This window comes from Caretta caretta, chromosome 1 (assembly GCF_965140235.1).
Source record: "Caretta caretta isolate rCarCar2 chromosome 1, rCarCar1.hap1, whole genome shotgun sequence".
Classification (NCBI taxonomy): domain Eukaryota; kingdom Metazoa; phylum Chordata; order Testudines; family Cheloniidae; genus Caretta; species Caretta caretta.
Genome location: NC_134206.1, coordinates 306,472,081 through 306,488,337, shown reverse-complemented (window position 1 = coordinate 306,488,337; position 16,257 = coordinate 306,472,081). Strand labels below are relative to the sequence as shown.

The following is a 16,257-nucleotide window of genomic DNA, read 5'->3' as shown; positions in this document are numbered from 1 at the left end:
TCTGTACCCTGGTCCTGGATTGGGGTCAGTTCCCAACCATGCTGCACTCCACTCACAGAGTGTCCAAATTCCCTCGCTTAATGGGCATGGGGTAGATTTTACACTTAGGCCCTAATTCAGCAGTTTATGCTTAAATTTGAACATGGGCTTAAATCCAAATGAAGTTAAAGGGATTTAAGCACATACTTAAGTACTTTGATGAATAGGGATGGATTTAAGCACGAGTTTAAAGTCAAGCATGTCCTTCAGTGCGTTGATGAATTGAGGCCTTAATAAACAGCACCTTACATACTTTCCCAAACTAACATGAAAATTCCAAGCAAGACCTAATTATTTTTATGGGCATAAATTTGATCTAGTTGGTATTGTTGAAACCTGGTAGTATGATTTACATTATTGGAGTGTTAAAATCAGTGGTTATAACCTATTTAGGAAGGACTGAGTGGGCAAAAGGGGGGCCACTATGTCAAAAATGGCATTACCTGAGTCATTGATAACTCAGAAGAAAATGATCCTGAATGCTTATGGATCAATTTCCTAACATATAAAGCACAAGATGAGGTATTGGTGGCTGCGACAGCCAAAAATCACCTCTGGGAAGAGGATGGCCACTTCCTTACATACTTATCTATAATATATAGGAAAAAAAGCTGTGTGATCATGGGGAAGTTCAGTTTGAGTTACATCAGCTGGAGGTCTCATGCTTCCAATACTAAAATATTCTTGGAATTTCTAAACATTATAAATGACAATTTCCTAACTCAAAAAGCATTGCAGCCAGCACAGGGAAATTCTTTATTAGACCTTGTCTGAACAGATAAAAAGGAACTGACCAAGAACTAAAAATTAATGGAAGCTTAGGTACAAGTGATCATAGCTTAATCAAATTTATAATGTGCACACAGTATAAAGTCCAGACCATTAATATATATATCCATATAGAGATAGATAGATACTTTAATAAGGCCAATTTCACAAAACTGAAAACAATTATGAGCCAAATTATGTAGTAGGAAGAATTTAATGAGAATAATGTGAATGATAATCAGAATATTTTAATAACAGCTTACTAGACTGCTAAAGAGTTCACTATCAAGGAAGAAGGATGTATTAGTCAATAAGTAAATAAATAAATAAATAACTGGTTTCAAGGGGGAGTGAAGGCAGCTGTACAAAATAAAAAATAATATATAACAAATGGAAGAAAGGGGAAGTTGATAGTAACGAATATAAATCAGAAGTTAGGAATTGTAGAAAATTGAGAAGAGAAGCCAAGGGGCATAGATTTGTCCTTGTGGTCAGCATAGTTAAGGACAATAAGAACGAGTTTTAAAAATATATTAGGAACAAAAAGAATCCTGACAATAGTATTGGTCCATGACTAGATGAAAATGGCAGAATTATCAATAATACTGCAGAAAAAGTGTTCAATACATATTTCTGTTCTGTATTTGGGGATAATTAGATGAGATAGTCTCATCATATGGTGATAACATTCTTTCTGTTCCCATCTCTGGAGGACGTTAAACAGAAGCTACTAAAGTTAGACATTTTTAAATCAGAAGGTCCAGATAACTTGCATCCTAGAGTTTTAAAAGAGCTGGCCAAGGAGCTTGCTAGACCATTAATTCTGATTTTCAAGAAATATTGAAGCACTGGGAAGTTCCAGAAGGCTGCAAGAAAGCTAATGTTATGTCAATTTTTATAAAGGGTAAAGAGGATGACTGGATAATTATAGGCCTGTCAGTCTGACATTGATCTCCAGCATGATAATGGAACAGCTGATACAGGACTCAATTAATAAACAATTAAAAGAGGATAATCTAGTTAATGCAAATCAGCATAGTTTTATGGAAAAATAGATCTTGTCAAACTAATTTGATTTTTTTTATGAGATTAAAAGTTTGGATGACAAAAGTAATATTGTTGACGTAATATACTTAGACTTCTTAAGGTGTTTGACTTGGTACCACACAACAAAAGTAAAACAATATAAAATGAACATGGCACACATTAAGTGGATTAAAAACTTGTTAACAGATATGTTTTAAAATGTAATTGTAAACAGAGAATTGTCATCAAGCAGATGTGTTTCCAGTGTGGTCCTGCAGGGCCTGATTCTTGGCTCTACACTATTTAACATGTTTATCAATGTCCTGGAAGAAAACAAAATCATCACTGATAAAGTTTTCAATTTTAGAAAAATTGGAGAAATGGTAAATAATGAAGAGGACAGGTCACTGATTCAGAGTGATCTGGGTCACTTGGTGAACTGGATGCACACAAACAAGATGTGTTTTAATACAGCTAAATGTAAATGTATATCCCTAGGAATAAAGAATGTAGGTCATACTTACATGATGGGGGAACTCTGTCTTATGAAGCAGAGACATTGAAAAAGATTTGAGGATCATGATGCATATCAGCTGAACACGAGCTTCCCCTCTGATGCGATGGCCAAAAGAGCTAATTCGATCCTGGAATACATAAAAAGAAGAATCTCTAATAGGAGCATAGAGGTTATTTTATCTCTGTATTTGGCACTGGTGCAACCATTTCTGGAACACTATCCAGTGCTGGTGCTCATGATTCAAGAAGGATGTTGATAAATTGGAGAGAGTTCAGACAAGAGCCATGAGAATGATTAAAGAATTAGAAAGCATGCCTTATAGCAGTGAAATCAGAGCTCAAACCATTTAGCTTCACAAAGAGAAGGTTATGCGATGGCTTGATTACAGTCTATAAGTACCTATATTGGGAACTGTTAAAGATTCTGTGTGTAGTTCCATTTTGGTGTCCCATCTTTCACCAAATTGTCTCGCCTCTATTTAACTCAAATTTGCCCAGTCCATCAACTTAACAGAAAATTAATCAATCAGCCCTTAACTCCAGGACTTGCAGTCTTCCTTTACCTCCTTATCAGTTCCCTAGAGCCAGCCTAGGTTTGTAGCCCCTCTATCATCTCAAGCCTTTCTGCCTCCTTTCTCCCTGTTCTCCTTCCTTTATAGCTGGGGTGTTTTCCTTATTGGTCTTAGCTGTGGGTGTGTGTCTCTGGCAGTTCTGGCAGCTGTGCCAGTGTGCTCAGCCTGGTTGCCTCTCAGTGAGGAAGGCTCTCCTCTCTCCTCTGCCTATGTCCTGTGAACCCCATTACAGGAATAAATATTTAATAACGGGCTTTTCAGTCTGGCAGAGGAAGGTATAAATGATCTAATGGCTGGAAGTTGAAGCTGACAACTTTAGACTGGAAATAAAGCATAAATTTTAACGGTGAGTGTAATTAACCATTGGAACAATTTACCAAGAGGTGTGGTAGATTCTCCATCAGTCACAATTTTTCAATCAAGATTGAATGTTTTTTTTTAAAAAAAATCTGCTCTAGCAGTTATATTTGGGGGAGTTCTATAGCTTGTGTTTTACAGGAGGTCAGACTAGATAATCACAATGGTCCCTTCTGGCCTTGGACTCTATGAATATTTCTTGTGAATTAAATGACTCCAAAATATATATGAATATACAACAGCCATACATAGGACATATGTATTCATAACTTAAAATTATAGGATTGTCTAAACAGCATTCTTAACATTTTACAGAGATGTTCTACTGAAATGCAATTTAATGTCTTTAAAGCCTATCTCATGTACACTATAGCAATGTATATGTATATTTGTTATTGCAAATCTTAATTTTTTTATATGACTGAAAAATTAGTTTATGGGAGCCACAATTAAAATAATTTGCAAAGTACCAGCATAACACTATTAAAATAAAATAAGTGCTGCAATATTGTACCAAAATACAGCTAATTTAAATGCAAAAGACTTTTTGTGGGCTATTTGTCTGTGCTGATGTATGTTAGGAGAATTAAAAAGAAGTTTATTTAAGTAGAATGAAAAAATAGAGAAAATAAGGGCTGCAAAGTGAGATTTACTATTGTGTAAGAAATATTAAACATGCCTGCACAAAGGCCACTTGAGGAAAATTGATTACAAGAAATTTGTGACTAGTCATACCGTAGCATAGAAAGAGAGCCACAGGGCTGAAATGACAGTACAGTTTGTGGTGGTTGAATTGTAGGAATGTGACATTGATCTGAAATGGGACCCATTTGAAGTAGTAATTGTCAATCTGTGCAATTAAAGGATGGCCCAAAGTCTTACTCAATTAGCTCTTTTGGCATGACCACTTAGATTATAAAGTCCCATCGTCTTCAAAAATAGTCATTCTTCCAGTGGAGCCTGTAGAAGACGGTTTGGTTTGGGGTTGGTTAGTACCCATCTAGGATTGTATCTGGAATTTTCCTTTTGCAAAAATACAAAAATGCCTCATTTGACGGACTGCTCTTATTACAAGGTGAGCCAATCAAATATACTATGAGATTTGATGAATGATTGCCACTGTTTAATTACTCAAACACAGTTAGATTACATGTTGTTTTAGAATCCTTTTATCCATTAAAGGAAAAGGAGTACTAGTGGCACCTTAGAGACTAACCAATTTATTTGAGCATAAGCTTTCGTGAGCTACAGCACACTTATAAAACAATATTTTATTGTGCATACATGTTTAAACATTTGACTGCCATTTTTTGCAGATATGGTCAGTGTTTTCAGTTAGAGATGAATCATGAGTTTGAAAAAAGGAAAGGGATGTACCAGATTATGTACAGTGATTATATTTCTATCCCCTCTTTCCCCCATCCCATCATGTAAACAAATTATATAGCCCTAAGGAAGCAGGAGGGGAATAATGGTATGTGAAGTATCTAATTAATGAATAAGGGAGTGAAATCAACCAAAGATTTGAGATTTATAATAATTCTACAATGCTAATATAAGGGCCAGATTTTCACCTCGTTTAAATCAGCATAGCTCCATTTACTTTAATGGAGCTGCATCAATTTACTCCAACTGAAGATCTGGCCTTTTATGCTCTTCTTTACCGAAGTTATGCTATAATTGTACTGATGAATATAAACTTCAAAAATTATTTCCTTTTCCCCACAGGTACAAACACACTTGGAAAATCAATCTAGATATCACATACAGCAAAGCCAAAAACATCAAGTGAAACAATACCTGACACTTGACACCAAGCTCTCCAGCCAAACCCTCTCACTGTCCCACTGCCATACAGTCCAGCCTGCAGGAGCTACACCCGTACTGAGAAACGGACACATGCCTCCTGCCAGCGATATTGGCACTCCAGAAAGTCCGGTTACCAAGCTACTGGGTCTTGGAGGACAACATGAAAATGTGGTATGGCATGTATGTTTAAGATACAGGCCGGGCTGAGGGAAAGTATAGGAGAATGGTGGTTATCTTGCACACCTTGTGTTACTTGTGAATAACAATTAAATGTACGTGTACCAGTTCTTTGCTGCAGCACATCAGTGTTCCCTTTCTTATAGCCTCACTTTACAGCCCTTGTTCACTTGGGTACTCCTTGCTTACACAAGCAGTCCCATTGAAGTGCGTGGATTCTGAATGCCAGTGTGACTAGCTGCTTGCAGGATTAGACACTTAAACTTTCAGTTTGCACCTGGATATTTTGTATTTGCAGAACGCATGTCAAATACAAAGTCTGACATTAGTATATTACTGTCCACTTTTTTGGTTATGCACCTGGATTTGCAAACCTTTGTCAAATGGAAGTTATTTATGTCTAAAAACATTATTTCAAATATATAATAAAGTTAAACACCAGATCAGACTAAATTTTAGATGCAATAACCCACTCATTGATTTTTTCGGTTAATTGCTGTATTTTATATAGGCCCGATCTTCAGCTTGTGTAAATCTGTGTAGCTCCATTGACTTCAGCACTACCATTGACTTCAGTGTAGCTACACCTAGTTACACCAGCTGAGGATCTGGCCTGTACATTTTATGCAGTCAGATATAGATCAAGATGTTCTTCAGTACTTCAGTAGATTTCAAGAGATGTTGCAAACTAGCAAAAGGAGAATTCATCCAATGGCATAAGAAAGGGAGCAGCTTTATCCCATGATGGGATTTAAATAGAACAAAAAAGACTCATGAATATGCTGTTACCACAGGGTGAAATCCTTTCCATCTACATATGCCCTGAGTAGTTGAGTTCTATGTCAGTGGAGTGTGAAAGGGCTGGGGAAGTGGAATACAGTACCCCAGTGTAGGGCCAATAGGCATGGGTGGGGGGCGGGGAGCTGCAGAATAGTTACCCTCTCCCTGGGGATGCTATTGGCTGCAGTAGTGACTGCAGTCTCTCAGTGCCAGTTGCATGGAGCCCCAGATCCGCATAAATATCCCTGGATTGCTCCATTTGTGGCCTTTCATGGTAGTTGACATGTGGGAGCATGGAGTGTGCAGGCACCTCCACACAGCTGCTCCACCCACAGTTCCCCTACCAGCTCTGCTTGTACAAACCCACATGACATGAGTGAATCTTACCTATAGACAACAGAATTAGCAACAGTGTTTGACTATGAGGCCTTCTGCAGGGCTGCTTTGTTAAGAAAACAAGGTATTTGTGTACCAATCCAGATTGTTACTCAAACTGAACCTATATTGAGGTTTCAAAAAGTATTTAACTGTTTTTTCTGTTTAATTATTTATCAGTGTCACACGTTTCTGCAGTTCCTGATTCTGGCTAGGACCAGACAGGCTGTTTTGGATATGTGTCCAATCTTTGGAATGAATATCCAAACTGAGGTACCATGAATTTCTGTGCTTCAACACACAACACATTACTCAACCTGCTGAATTTTGGCAGCAGCATTATATGCTGCAGCATGAGTGACCAGGATTCTTGAACAACCACAGATTCCTGGCAGCCTTCCTGGACCAGTAGATAAATGTGTTACGGATGTGACACACTTGAGAGGGGTTGGGATTGATGGTTACTAGTTACCCACAACCCTTCTATCATCTGATCTTGGTGTGACAAGGTGGTAGGCTCAGAAAGGGGGAATGGGTAGAGGGCTGTTGTTATTCAGGGAAAAAAGTAACTTAGTGAACCACAACCACTTTTACTTTACTCATGGGAACTAATATATATGAAAATCTTGCACAGATAGGAAAGTTTATATGAGGCTTAAGAATTTGATCTTTGTTTTTAATTCACTTTTGTTGATTGCAGTTTATTTTCTCTTTAGTTTCATATTATCAAAAATATGGGTCAGCATTAATAGTTTAAAACTATTATTTTCTTAGATGGAGGAGGTTATTGATGACATCATCAATATGGAATCAAGTTTTAATGACGAAGGGATAGGTTGCTCCGAAGCTACACTACTACTGCAAAGAACTGTAAGTATTTTATGGACTTTCATCCTGCTATTAGTAATATAGATTTGTGATATAGAATTGAATTGTAAACTATAGTTTGACAGAATAAGCAGTATTTTCAAGTGGTGAAGTTTCCTCCCCATTGTCCTGAGTTATTTGTCTTTGTGCCAGGAAATGCCATAGGGGTTGAGGGAATCCACAGCCCCAGGATGTGGCCAGGATAAAGACAGAGGGTTCCAGCACAGTTCCTCTATTGCTATTATTGCAGACTCTGGGATGGAATAGTAGCTTCAGCTCCTCAATACCCCTGTGCAGGGGTTTTATGACTAAATAGATCCATGAAAGCCAGTATAAAGTCTCCCTCCCCCAATAGCATGCAAGAAGTTCAAAGATTCCCCAGTGTTGCGGCAACTACTCCTACATGCTACTCTGAAGGGAAAGATGGTGGGGTGAGCTCTATTTGTTGCAGAGACCCTTGGGTTTACCTCTAACATTGGTAAACAGCACCCATTTGGAATAATTATAAGCATTGAGGTGAGAATATGAAAAATACCAATTGAATAATAATATTAAAGCAATAGACTCAATTTTTAAAAAATGTGATGAGCAGTCTGTTTACATTGTCAAATATGTTACAAGTTTGAGGAAGGAGAGTGGACAAAATTTGGGTTGTAAATAAAATAGAGCATTACGTATTTGGGGAAATAATTTGAGTGCTCAAACTTTACTTAAGATGTCATCTGTTTTCTCCTCTCAGCCCCGACTCATGTTGTGATCCTTATTTCCAGACTCCACCCTCAAAGTGATAGTGCCCAGATTGGCAATTAGAACTTGGAGTGTTCAAATATCTCTATGCCAGTTTCAGAGTTCAAATTATTATTTTTATAGCACGTTGTAAATATGCAGAACACTTTACAGATGGTCCTTGATGAACAGAGTTAATACTCTCAGATCAGTCTGATGCACGGGAAGAGCCTTAACTGTTGCAAGATGGTATGGAGGGATGGTCAGTCAGAGTGAAAAGACTCCATGAAAAGTGGGTTTTCAAGCAGGACTGGAATCCTTCTTTAAAACTGAAGATTTTTCATTAACTAAATATGCTAATTCCAGCCTCATTAATGTTTAGCTTCAGGCATGAAGTATACACACTCTGTGTATTGTCTATGGCTACTCTCTTCTTGCAGGTGCAAGTCAGCATTTTGGTTTTAATCTGTCAAACACTATGGACCTGAGTTTTCTCTTATTTACACTGTTTTGACTGCAACTCCACAGGGCCAAACAGTGCCATTTATCGGCTGGCTTCTGTTGGAGAAGATGCTGGGAGGCCAGAGAGATACAACCTCTTTCTGAACAGCCAGGTGTGTGTCCTTTAGGATGGTACAGTCTGCTCCCCATGAAGCACCTGGCCTGCTCCAGGGGTCAAAGTGGAGAGAGGGCAGGCCATGGCTCTGCCTCCTTCCTGCTCCCTTTGGGCGGTTAGATGACAGTTAGAATCATAGACTATCAGGGTTGGAAGGAACCTCAGGAGGTCATCTAGTCCAACCCCCTGCTCAAAGCAGGACCAATCCCCAATTTTTGCCCCAGATCCCTAAATGGCCCCCTCAAGGATTGAACTCACAACCCTGGGTTTAGCAGGCCAATGCTCAAACCACTGAGCTATCCCTCCCCCCAGTGCTTGAGTTCTTCAGATACACTGTTGTCTAGCATCACATAAAGTAGAGGAATATATTATTTTCCTGAGTTAAAACATCTCTATATATTTGGTCATGTTATAAAAAGATGTTCCAGGGACAAGGAGGAGGGAGCAGCCAGAATTAAAATCTCAGGATTTTCAGTTTCCCAGAAGAGGCAGGTATCTCCCACACTAGCTATCATCTTTGTGCCCGCAAGCAGAAGGATTTCAGTTGTATCCCAGTTCCTTGCACAGTGACACAAAGAGCAGTTAGGGAGAATTCTTGTGCCTTCCCCTGTGCTTCTGCACAAGGGCCTGACGTAACTCTTACACTGTTGTCAGATGGATCAGAATCAGGCCCTAGGTGATTATGGCTCACTTAGTGGTCTTCCCTCTCCTTATTCTCCACTGTGGCAGCTGAGATCTACAGAAGCATTAGAGACACACTTTAAATTTGTGCTTCTGTCATTGTCTATGGTTTGTTCCTCAGTTCTGAAACACATTCCCTCTTACGCTCTGCTAGAACTCAGCTTGTTAGGTTTCCACATACCATGTAAAGCTCACCTTTTCAGTGAACTTTGGCTTCACAGGGTCTAATCCATAGACCATTTTCTTTCCTAATCTTAGTGGGTGGTTGATGTGGTTGGGGAATTTGTATTGCTGTCCATTGTGTGTAGTTCTAAACTGATGTTTGTTTTAGTTGGATGCATTCATGTGTGACTTAAATGTTCACATTAAAGGCTATGGGACTACTTATGTGAATAATTGATCAGAGGTTCATAATCTGCCCCTTAATTAATGAATTATAGTTGTGGTATTAGTAGGGTCAGAAAAGTGAAAACAGGAACATACTCCTTCCATCCTGTAGGTGCTCATTGCAGCTCCACCTATGCTAAAGCAGCTGGTCATCTGGCTTTTACTGAAATTTGGTCTAAATTTCCTTATATCAGAAAACCATCTATCCCTGGGCCCCTGATTTAAGAACTACTCAGAGTGGAGAATGCACTAGCTCTATTTCTTCTGCACTTAAGTTTCTACTTTAGATCAGGGGTATCTTTTATCACCAACTTTTAAAATCACTTATGCAAAGAAAGATAAGGGGACAGAGAATGTTTAATCTAGCTGCCTCAATACTTATGCAAGTATTTGTAGACCCCAGTTCTGTCTCCGACCATGAAACATTGGTTTCAAATAAAGCATATCTATTACCGTCATGTATTGCTCAAAGGAGATGTAAGACTAGCATTGTTTCAGCAGTACTACAGCAATGAAAGAATAACAAACCCAAAACACCATTTTGCTGATATAATCTAGAACTTTAGTTAGAAAAACAAAATTAAAAGTAAAACAGAATATGATCGAGACTCGTTTTTCCATAATCATGAGGATCCAATACGATGACACCTGTTATTTTGACTGTTGTTAGTGTCAGCAGCACCACCATCAGCAATTCTGGGCCCCAGGGCAGAACTGTCAATGGGCCCCCAAGAAAGGGTCGCTGGGGTGGGGAGTCACTGCCACTGCGTATCATGGAGGGCGGGCTGGAGACAGGCCCCACGCTGCTGCTGGCCTGGTGTGGCATCAGCCCATGGGCGCGAAGCTGGACCACGTGCAGCGGCTGGTGCACGCGCACACAAGCTGTGCCCATGCGGACACGGTCCACCTGACATTTGGGCGATGTTGCACCTGCACTGGCTGGTGCCCAGCGAGCTGCTGCTGGCTGTGCTCTTCCGGCACAGCCAGGCTTCCACATGCCTGCTCGGCTGCCTTCGCCTCCTGCAGTACCACCCTGCACGTGCCTAGGAGCCCTGCAACTCACATGGGCGATTTAAAAGGGCCCGGGGCTCCCGCGACTTTTAAATCACCCAGGCCCCTGGAAAATTGTCCCCTTTGCTCCCGTCGTCAGTGGCCTGAGTGTCAACTCTAGAAAGTAACATAGCGTCCTTGAGCTTTGAACACTGAGGACTGATGCGTTGAATGCAACATGTATATTAAGACAATCGGCCGACTGCAACTGTAGTAATTATTACTTAGCTGCCACCTGTAATGAAAGAAAGGTTAAATTAACTACAATGTAACCCCAGAGTTATGAACACCTGGGAATGGAGGTTGTTCATAACTCTGAACAAAATATTATGGCTGTTTTTTCAAATGTTTACAACTGAACATTGACTTAATACAGCTTTGAAACTTTACTATGCAGAAGAAAAATACTGCTTTTAACCATCTTAATTTAAATGAAAGACATACAGAAACAGTTTCCTTACCTTGTCAAATCTTTTTTTCTCAACTTTCCCTTTATTTTTTAGTAGTTTAGATTTAACACAGTACTGATCTGTATAGTATTTGCTTCTTTCTCTCTCTCTCTTTTTTTTTTTTTTTTTTTGGTCTCTGCCGCTTGCTTCCAAATGAGGTGTGTGGTTGACTGGTCAGTTCATAACTCTGGTGTTCATAACTCTGAGGTTCTGTTGTAGGTACAAGTACTGCTATAGCTGGAGATGGTCACAGATGCCAAAAAGCTACCAGCTCTCCATCTTCACCAAACTCGCACTTTAACACAAAACCTTAACAGCAACCTCAGCATGGCTGAAGTGTATTAACTTTCCAAAGACTTGGAATGTGTGACTGTCACTGTTGATATAAAGTATATGACCTCGCCATTAAGATTTTGCATCAAAGTGCAAGTTTAATGAAGTTGGGGAACACATTGCTTTTGGAATCTGTTGGAGATGGAAGTGAAAGCCTTATGGAGCCTGTTATAGACAGTGTAGCAGGAAATGTGAAAATGTCAAGGAATGCAAGAGACTTTTTATTTCCAGGCTTTTCAGGTTTTGGATCAACTGAGGTGTCGTGGTGCAATCCTAGCTATCACTAACCATAGCTTTTGTTTGTGTTACTATATATATATATATATATGCTTCCAAGACTCATGGGAACACTATACTGGTAGTTTGCCAAGAACAGTGGCCTCTATGAAAAGATTATTTGCCAATAGTTATTGTACAGGGGTATCTGAAATACCACAAATACTAATACTTTAAGAAATGACTGCAGTATTTTAGATAATCGCAGTGTATCAACTACTGATGAGCACTGACTTTTTTAATGGCTTCTACTTCACATGATTTTCACCAAACCTTACATCATAAGAATTAGAAGATTGTTAGAATCCTGCCATCTGGATTCTTATCTAAAACCAACCATTCTGCAAGGGCCTGAGCTCCACCCATAAAGTGCTAAGTTGGGCTGGCTGGGAAACAAGAATTCTAACTTGAAAAAAAATAGAGGTTTTGAAATTTTTAATTTCAATACAGAGCAAAAATGAAACCTAGACCTTTTGAATGTCTTCATGAAAAAGCACAGAGACCCACCAAAGAACAACCAATATTCTGGTGATTAGGACACTGCATTCACTTAGGAAATGCAGGTTCAAGTCTCTACTCTGCATCAGGCCAGGGAGGAACTTGAACCCAAATTTCTGATATCCTAGCTGAGTGATTTAACCACTAGGCCATGGGGTCAGTCTCTCTTTCTTTCTGTCTAGCCCAGTGAATATTTAATTATTCATGCAGTGTGAATTAGCTTCACCAGAAGAACTTGAGAAAGAGAAAGAATGACTTTTTAGATGGAAAAAAGTGTCAATTTTTTTGACCACCTCTAGTGCTGAGAAAGCCAACAAAAAAAGCCTTTGAATATTCCTTCACAATTTTTAATGGTTTTACTTTGTATCCATTTTTTCTATGTGTATTCTAGTCAATTAGTTTGCTAGCAGTAATATGTCCTGAGAACAGTGAATTATAAGCAAATACTGGAGAATACTGGTGAAAAGCACATTTTGAATTAGTAACTATAAGTACTTGCACCAGAAACATGATTGCAGGAATTATGCTCATTCATTTAAGGAATAGAAACAAACCATGTGACCTAGACAAATTTAATCTTGTTCACAGGTTACTGAAAAAAACCTCGTCTCATAAAATCTACAAGAAGTATTTGCCCAAAATATTCATGAATAAAAAAGAGGTTTAATACATCAAACATTGTGAGTTATTCTATCCGTTCTACAGTTATACCACAAGACTCATGGCCAAAAATCTCTATAGGGGTTTAAGGGTTTATCTGCCCTCTCCAAGATCTTCAGCCTCAACTGTGAGTCCTTTACACTTAAACTTTTTCTAGGGCTTCCAAGTGAGCCCGGTCCACTTCTTGGGGAACCTGGGCCCACCCACTACACCAGGAACCCAATAAACAACAACCAGAAACTTCTCAATTCAACTTGTTGCTGCTACTTCCCTAGGCCTCTTTATCTTCATCCTTATAAGAGGGCCAAAGTTATCAGATCCCTCTCTCCCTGTGCAAACCCAGCTACACAAATGCAGCCAGCAATAAACCTTGGCTAATCCTCATGCTCCTATAACCAGAGAGAAGCATGCTTCTTTAATCCTCTGGTGTCAGCCAGGGACTGGCCTACTAGGGCCCAGCATCTCCTTTTATCTGAGCTTGCTGGGCTCTGATTGGGCTCTGATTGGATGTTGGTAGCCCTAGAAGGACCGGGCCTTTGTAGTTTCCAAGATGGCTGTTTCAGTGAGGTCCCTCTAGGTAGGCCTGGAGAACTTACTTTTTGTGCACGTTTTTTCCTGTATTGCTGCTTTCTTGGATGGGATGTATTGGGACTGCCGTGTTTTCTGTAGGGAGCTGCAAAGGCTAGGTACACCCTTTCACAAGGGGATAATACACAAGTGCAGAAAAGAACAACAGAACCCACAAAAGCGAGCTAGCGTGTTACAAGGGAATAACCCATTAGACAGCCTGTAAGAGAGGAAAGGACATAGATGAGCCTTGTAGCCCTTACAGGGAAACAATTGATTAAGCAATTGTCAGTTGCCTAGTGGCTCAATCCAGGCTAGTCCTTGTGATGTTGATAACCTGCAAAGCAAAAGGAATGTTCTGTAGGGAATAATCTTACCCTGACCAAGGTTTGGACTAGATGACCTAATAGGTCTTTATTCATCTGTAATTTTTATGATTATGTTAACAGCAGTGGATAAAAAGCTCTCATTAAATCACTCTGAACCATGATGAATGCACAATTCTATCTATCTTCAAAATCCCATTGCTGTCACAAGGTCTTTGAGGTCACAATTGCTCATCATGGCATTAATAATTTGTATTCATATTAATTATTTGTCAAATACTGGTGGTTACAATTTGGTAATTGAATGGATTACAAAAAAATTACTGTCTGTCCCATTGCTAGAAACCACACAGAAAAAATATCAGGATATTTCTCTAAATATTTTATTGAATAACTACTGTGATCATTCAGGCAGGAATCCTTTGCGTTAAAGGGTGCACAAAATAATGCTGGACTAGGCAGCCCAGTGCTGCATATTGTATGGGTAGTTTTCAGTCAGTAAGCACTGATGTCATTTGGCAATTTTCATAAACTGTTAGGGTTCAAAACCATTCTAGAGAAAGGTACAGAGTAAATATTAACAACCCTCTTTGCTTACTGTGGGTAACTTGAAAAACGTGCATAACGTCAATGTGAATGCTTTGTCAATCACATTCTACACTAGATTAGTCTGAAAGTCCAAGGAAGAATCAAAGTTCACCTAGGTACATAAGCTTCAGCATAGCTCTCCTAGATATTGTTTACAAGATTACTGAAAGAGAAAAATGAAGGAGAAAGACCAAACTATCGATATTGTGGAAATTATAGACTCTTCAAAAATAAAACTGGTGAGCAAATATTTTCTTTCTTCAATAATTTTGAGTTAAAAATATATAAAGCATGTGGATCATGAGATACTAATCTTAGAACAAACAAGATAAAGTACTGGGTTAGAAACTGTCTAATATGTATAGAACCAATAATGCAGTTTGTTAATTTAGATTGTTGCAGTAAACAGTTCTGAGGCAATCTTTGTGGAGACATTTCTTGATATCAGAGAGGACGTTCTCTTGTGTTTGTAACTGAGCTGTCAAAACAAATGCTTAGTACCAGTTTTTCATGAGTTATACCAGTCTGAAGCAGGACTGTGTGGGTGAAACTCATTCATGGTGTGGAAGACTGGTATACAGCTCTCTGTCGGAGTTAATCCCTTCATAAGGGCTGCATGCGGGTTACTTTGAGGGAGTGGCAAAGCAAGGAAGCTTATGTATCCAGCCTGCCACAGAATAGGTTTTTGTAACAGCTCTACAGAGGCCAGTACAAAAACTAAAATAGGTGTGGTCCAGATGAGGGGCCACAGGTCCACCTCACGGTAGTCAGGTATCACTTCATTAGTTTGCTTTGAATTCACATTCTTAGGTTATCTTTGCACCCAGAAGGGCCAGGAACATTTTTAAAAAGGAATTAAATGTATAGCCCAGCACACAACTCTACAGCAAGGAGTTGATTCCACACCAAATTCCATAGCTGTATGGGATACATGAGGCCCTGGTCTTCTTTGCCCAAGCAGTGGCCAGTACTTCCCTTGGCCCGCGCTGCTTCCAGCAGCTTCCATTGGCCTGGAGCAGCGAACTGCAGCCACTGGCAGCCACGATTGGCCGAACCTGCGGACGTGGCAGGTAAACCAGCCCGGCCCGCCAGGGGTTTTCCCTGCACAAGCGGAGGAACAAGTTTGGGTACCACTGGGCTAGACCATGGACATTTATGTATATGGTCAGTAGTAACATTTCTTCTGGGCATATACTGTATGTGGGAATCTGAAACTAGTTCATTTTTCTCTTGTGAATAATGAACAAGCTTGCTGCTCATTATTCAAAGATAAAAATAGCCAGTTTTCATACATAATATATCTGAGCGTTAAGTACCAGGTCAAGCAGTGTACAATTATTAACCAGGTTAAAGATAAATGTAGAAGGTGCTGCAATTTGTGCTGGGTACAAGTACAGAGGTCTGAAACTTGGAGCACTTGCTAACTTGATGTTTTACATGGAAATAAAGAAAAAAGAAACAGGTATTGTTTTTATTAGTTAGCAATAAAGCAAGTTTATTTCCCAATATACAGTGATTGTCCTTTAAAAGTCAATATTTTTAATAAGTAATTATTTAAAGTTTAATTACTGGAGTACCTTTAACATCCAACTGCAAAAGGGATCCCTAGGCCCTGGAAATACTCCTAGTAAGAGAGAGCTCTTGTGCCAGAGCACTGATAGTCTAAATAGACCAGCAGACAAAGGGTTGGGCAAAGGGAGTATTGTTATCTGTGATCTTACAGAGTAAGTGGAGAGAGAGAGAGAGAGAGAGGTTTACTGAGTTTCCCCAGGTGACACAGCAATTCTATGACAAAACCAGAAGTTGGACTCAGA

General features: G+C 39.4%; 1 protein-coding gene across 3 annotated transcripts in view; it reads left to right on the top strand.

Moving 5' to 3' along the window:
• The first annotated feature begins 5,065 nt into the window (after positions 1 to 5,065).
• TFEC (transcription factor EC) overlaps positions 5,066 to 16,257 on the top strand; it is a 45,790-nt gene continuing 34,598 nt past the window's right edge. For 2 of the 3 annotated variants that reach the window (XM_075124437.1, XM_075124436.1), the window contains exons 1-2: positions 5,066 to 5,258; positions 7,194 to 7,289. In XM_075124437.1, coding sequence (XP_074980538.1) covers positions 5,178 to 5,258; positions 7,194 to 7,289 — 177 coding nt within the window. In that variant the 5' untranslated portion in view covers positions 5,066 to 5,177. Of the gene's footprint in view, positions 5,259 to 7,193; positions 7,290 to 14,570; positions 14,683 to 16,257 lie in introns of those variants that run through there. The other variant, XM_048836134.2, reaches the window with a different exon arrangement.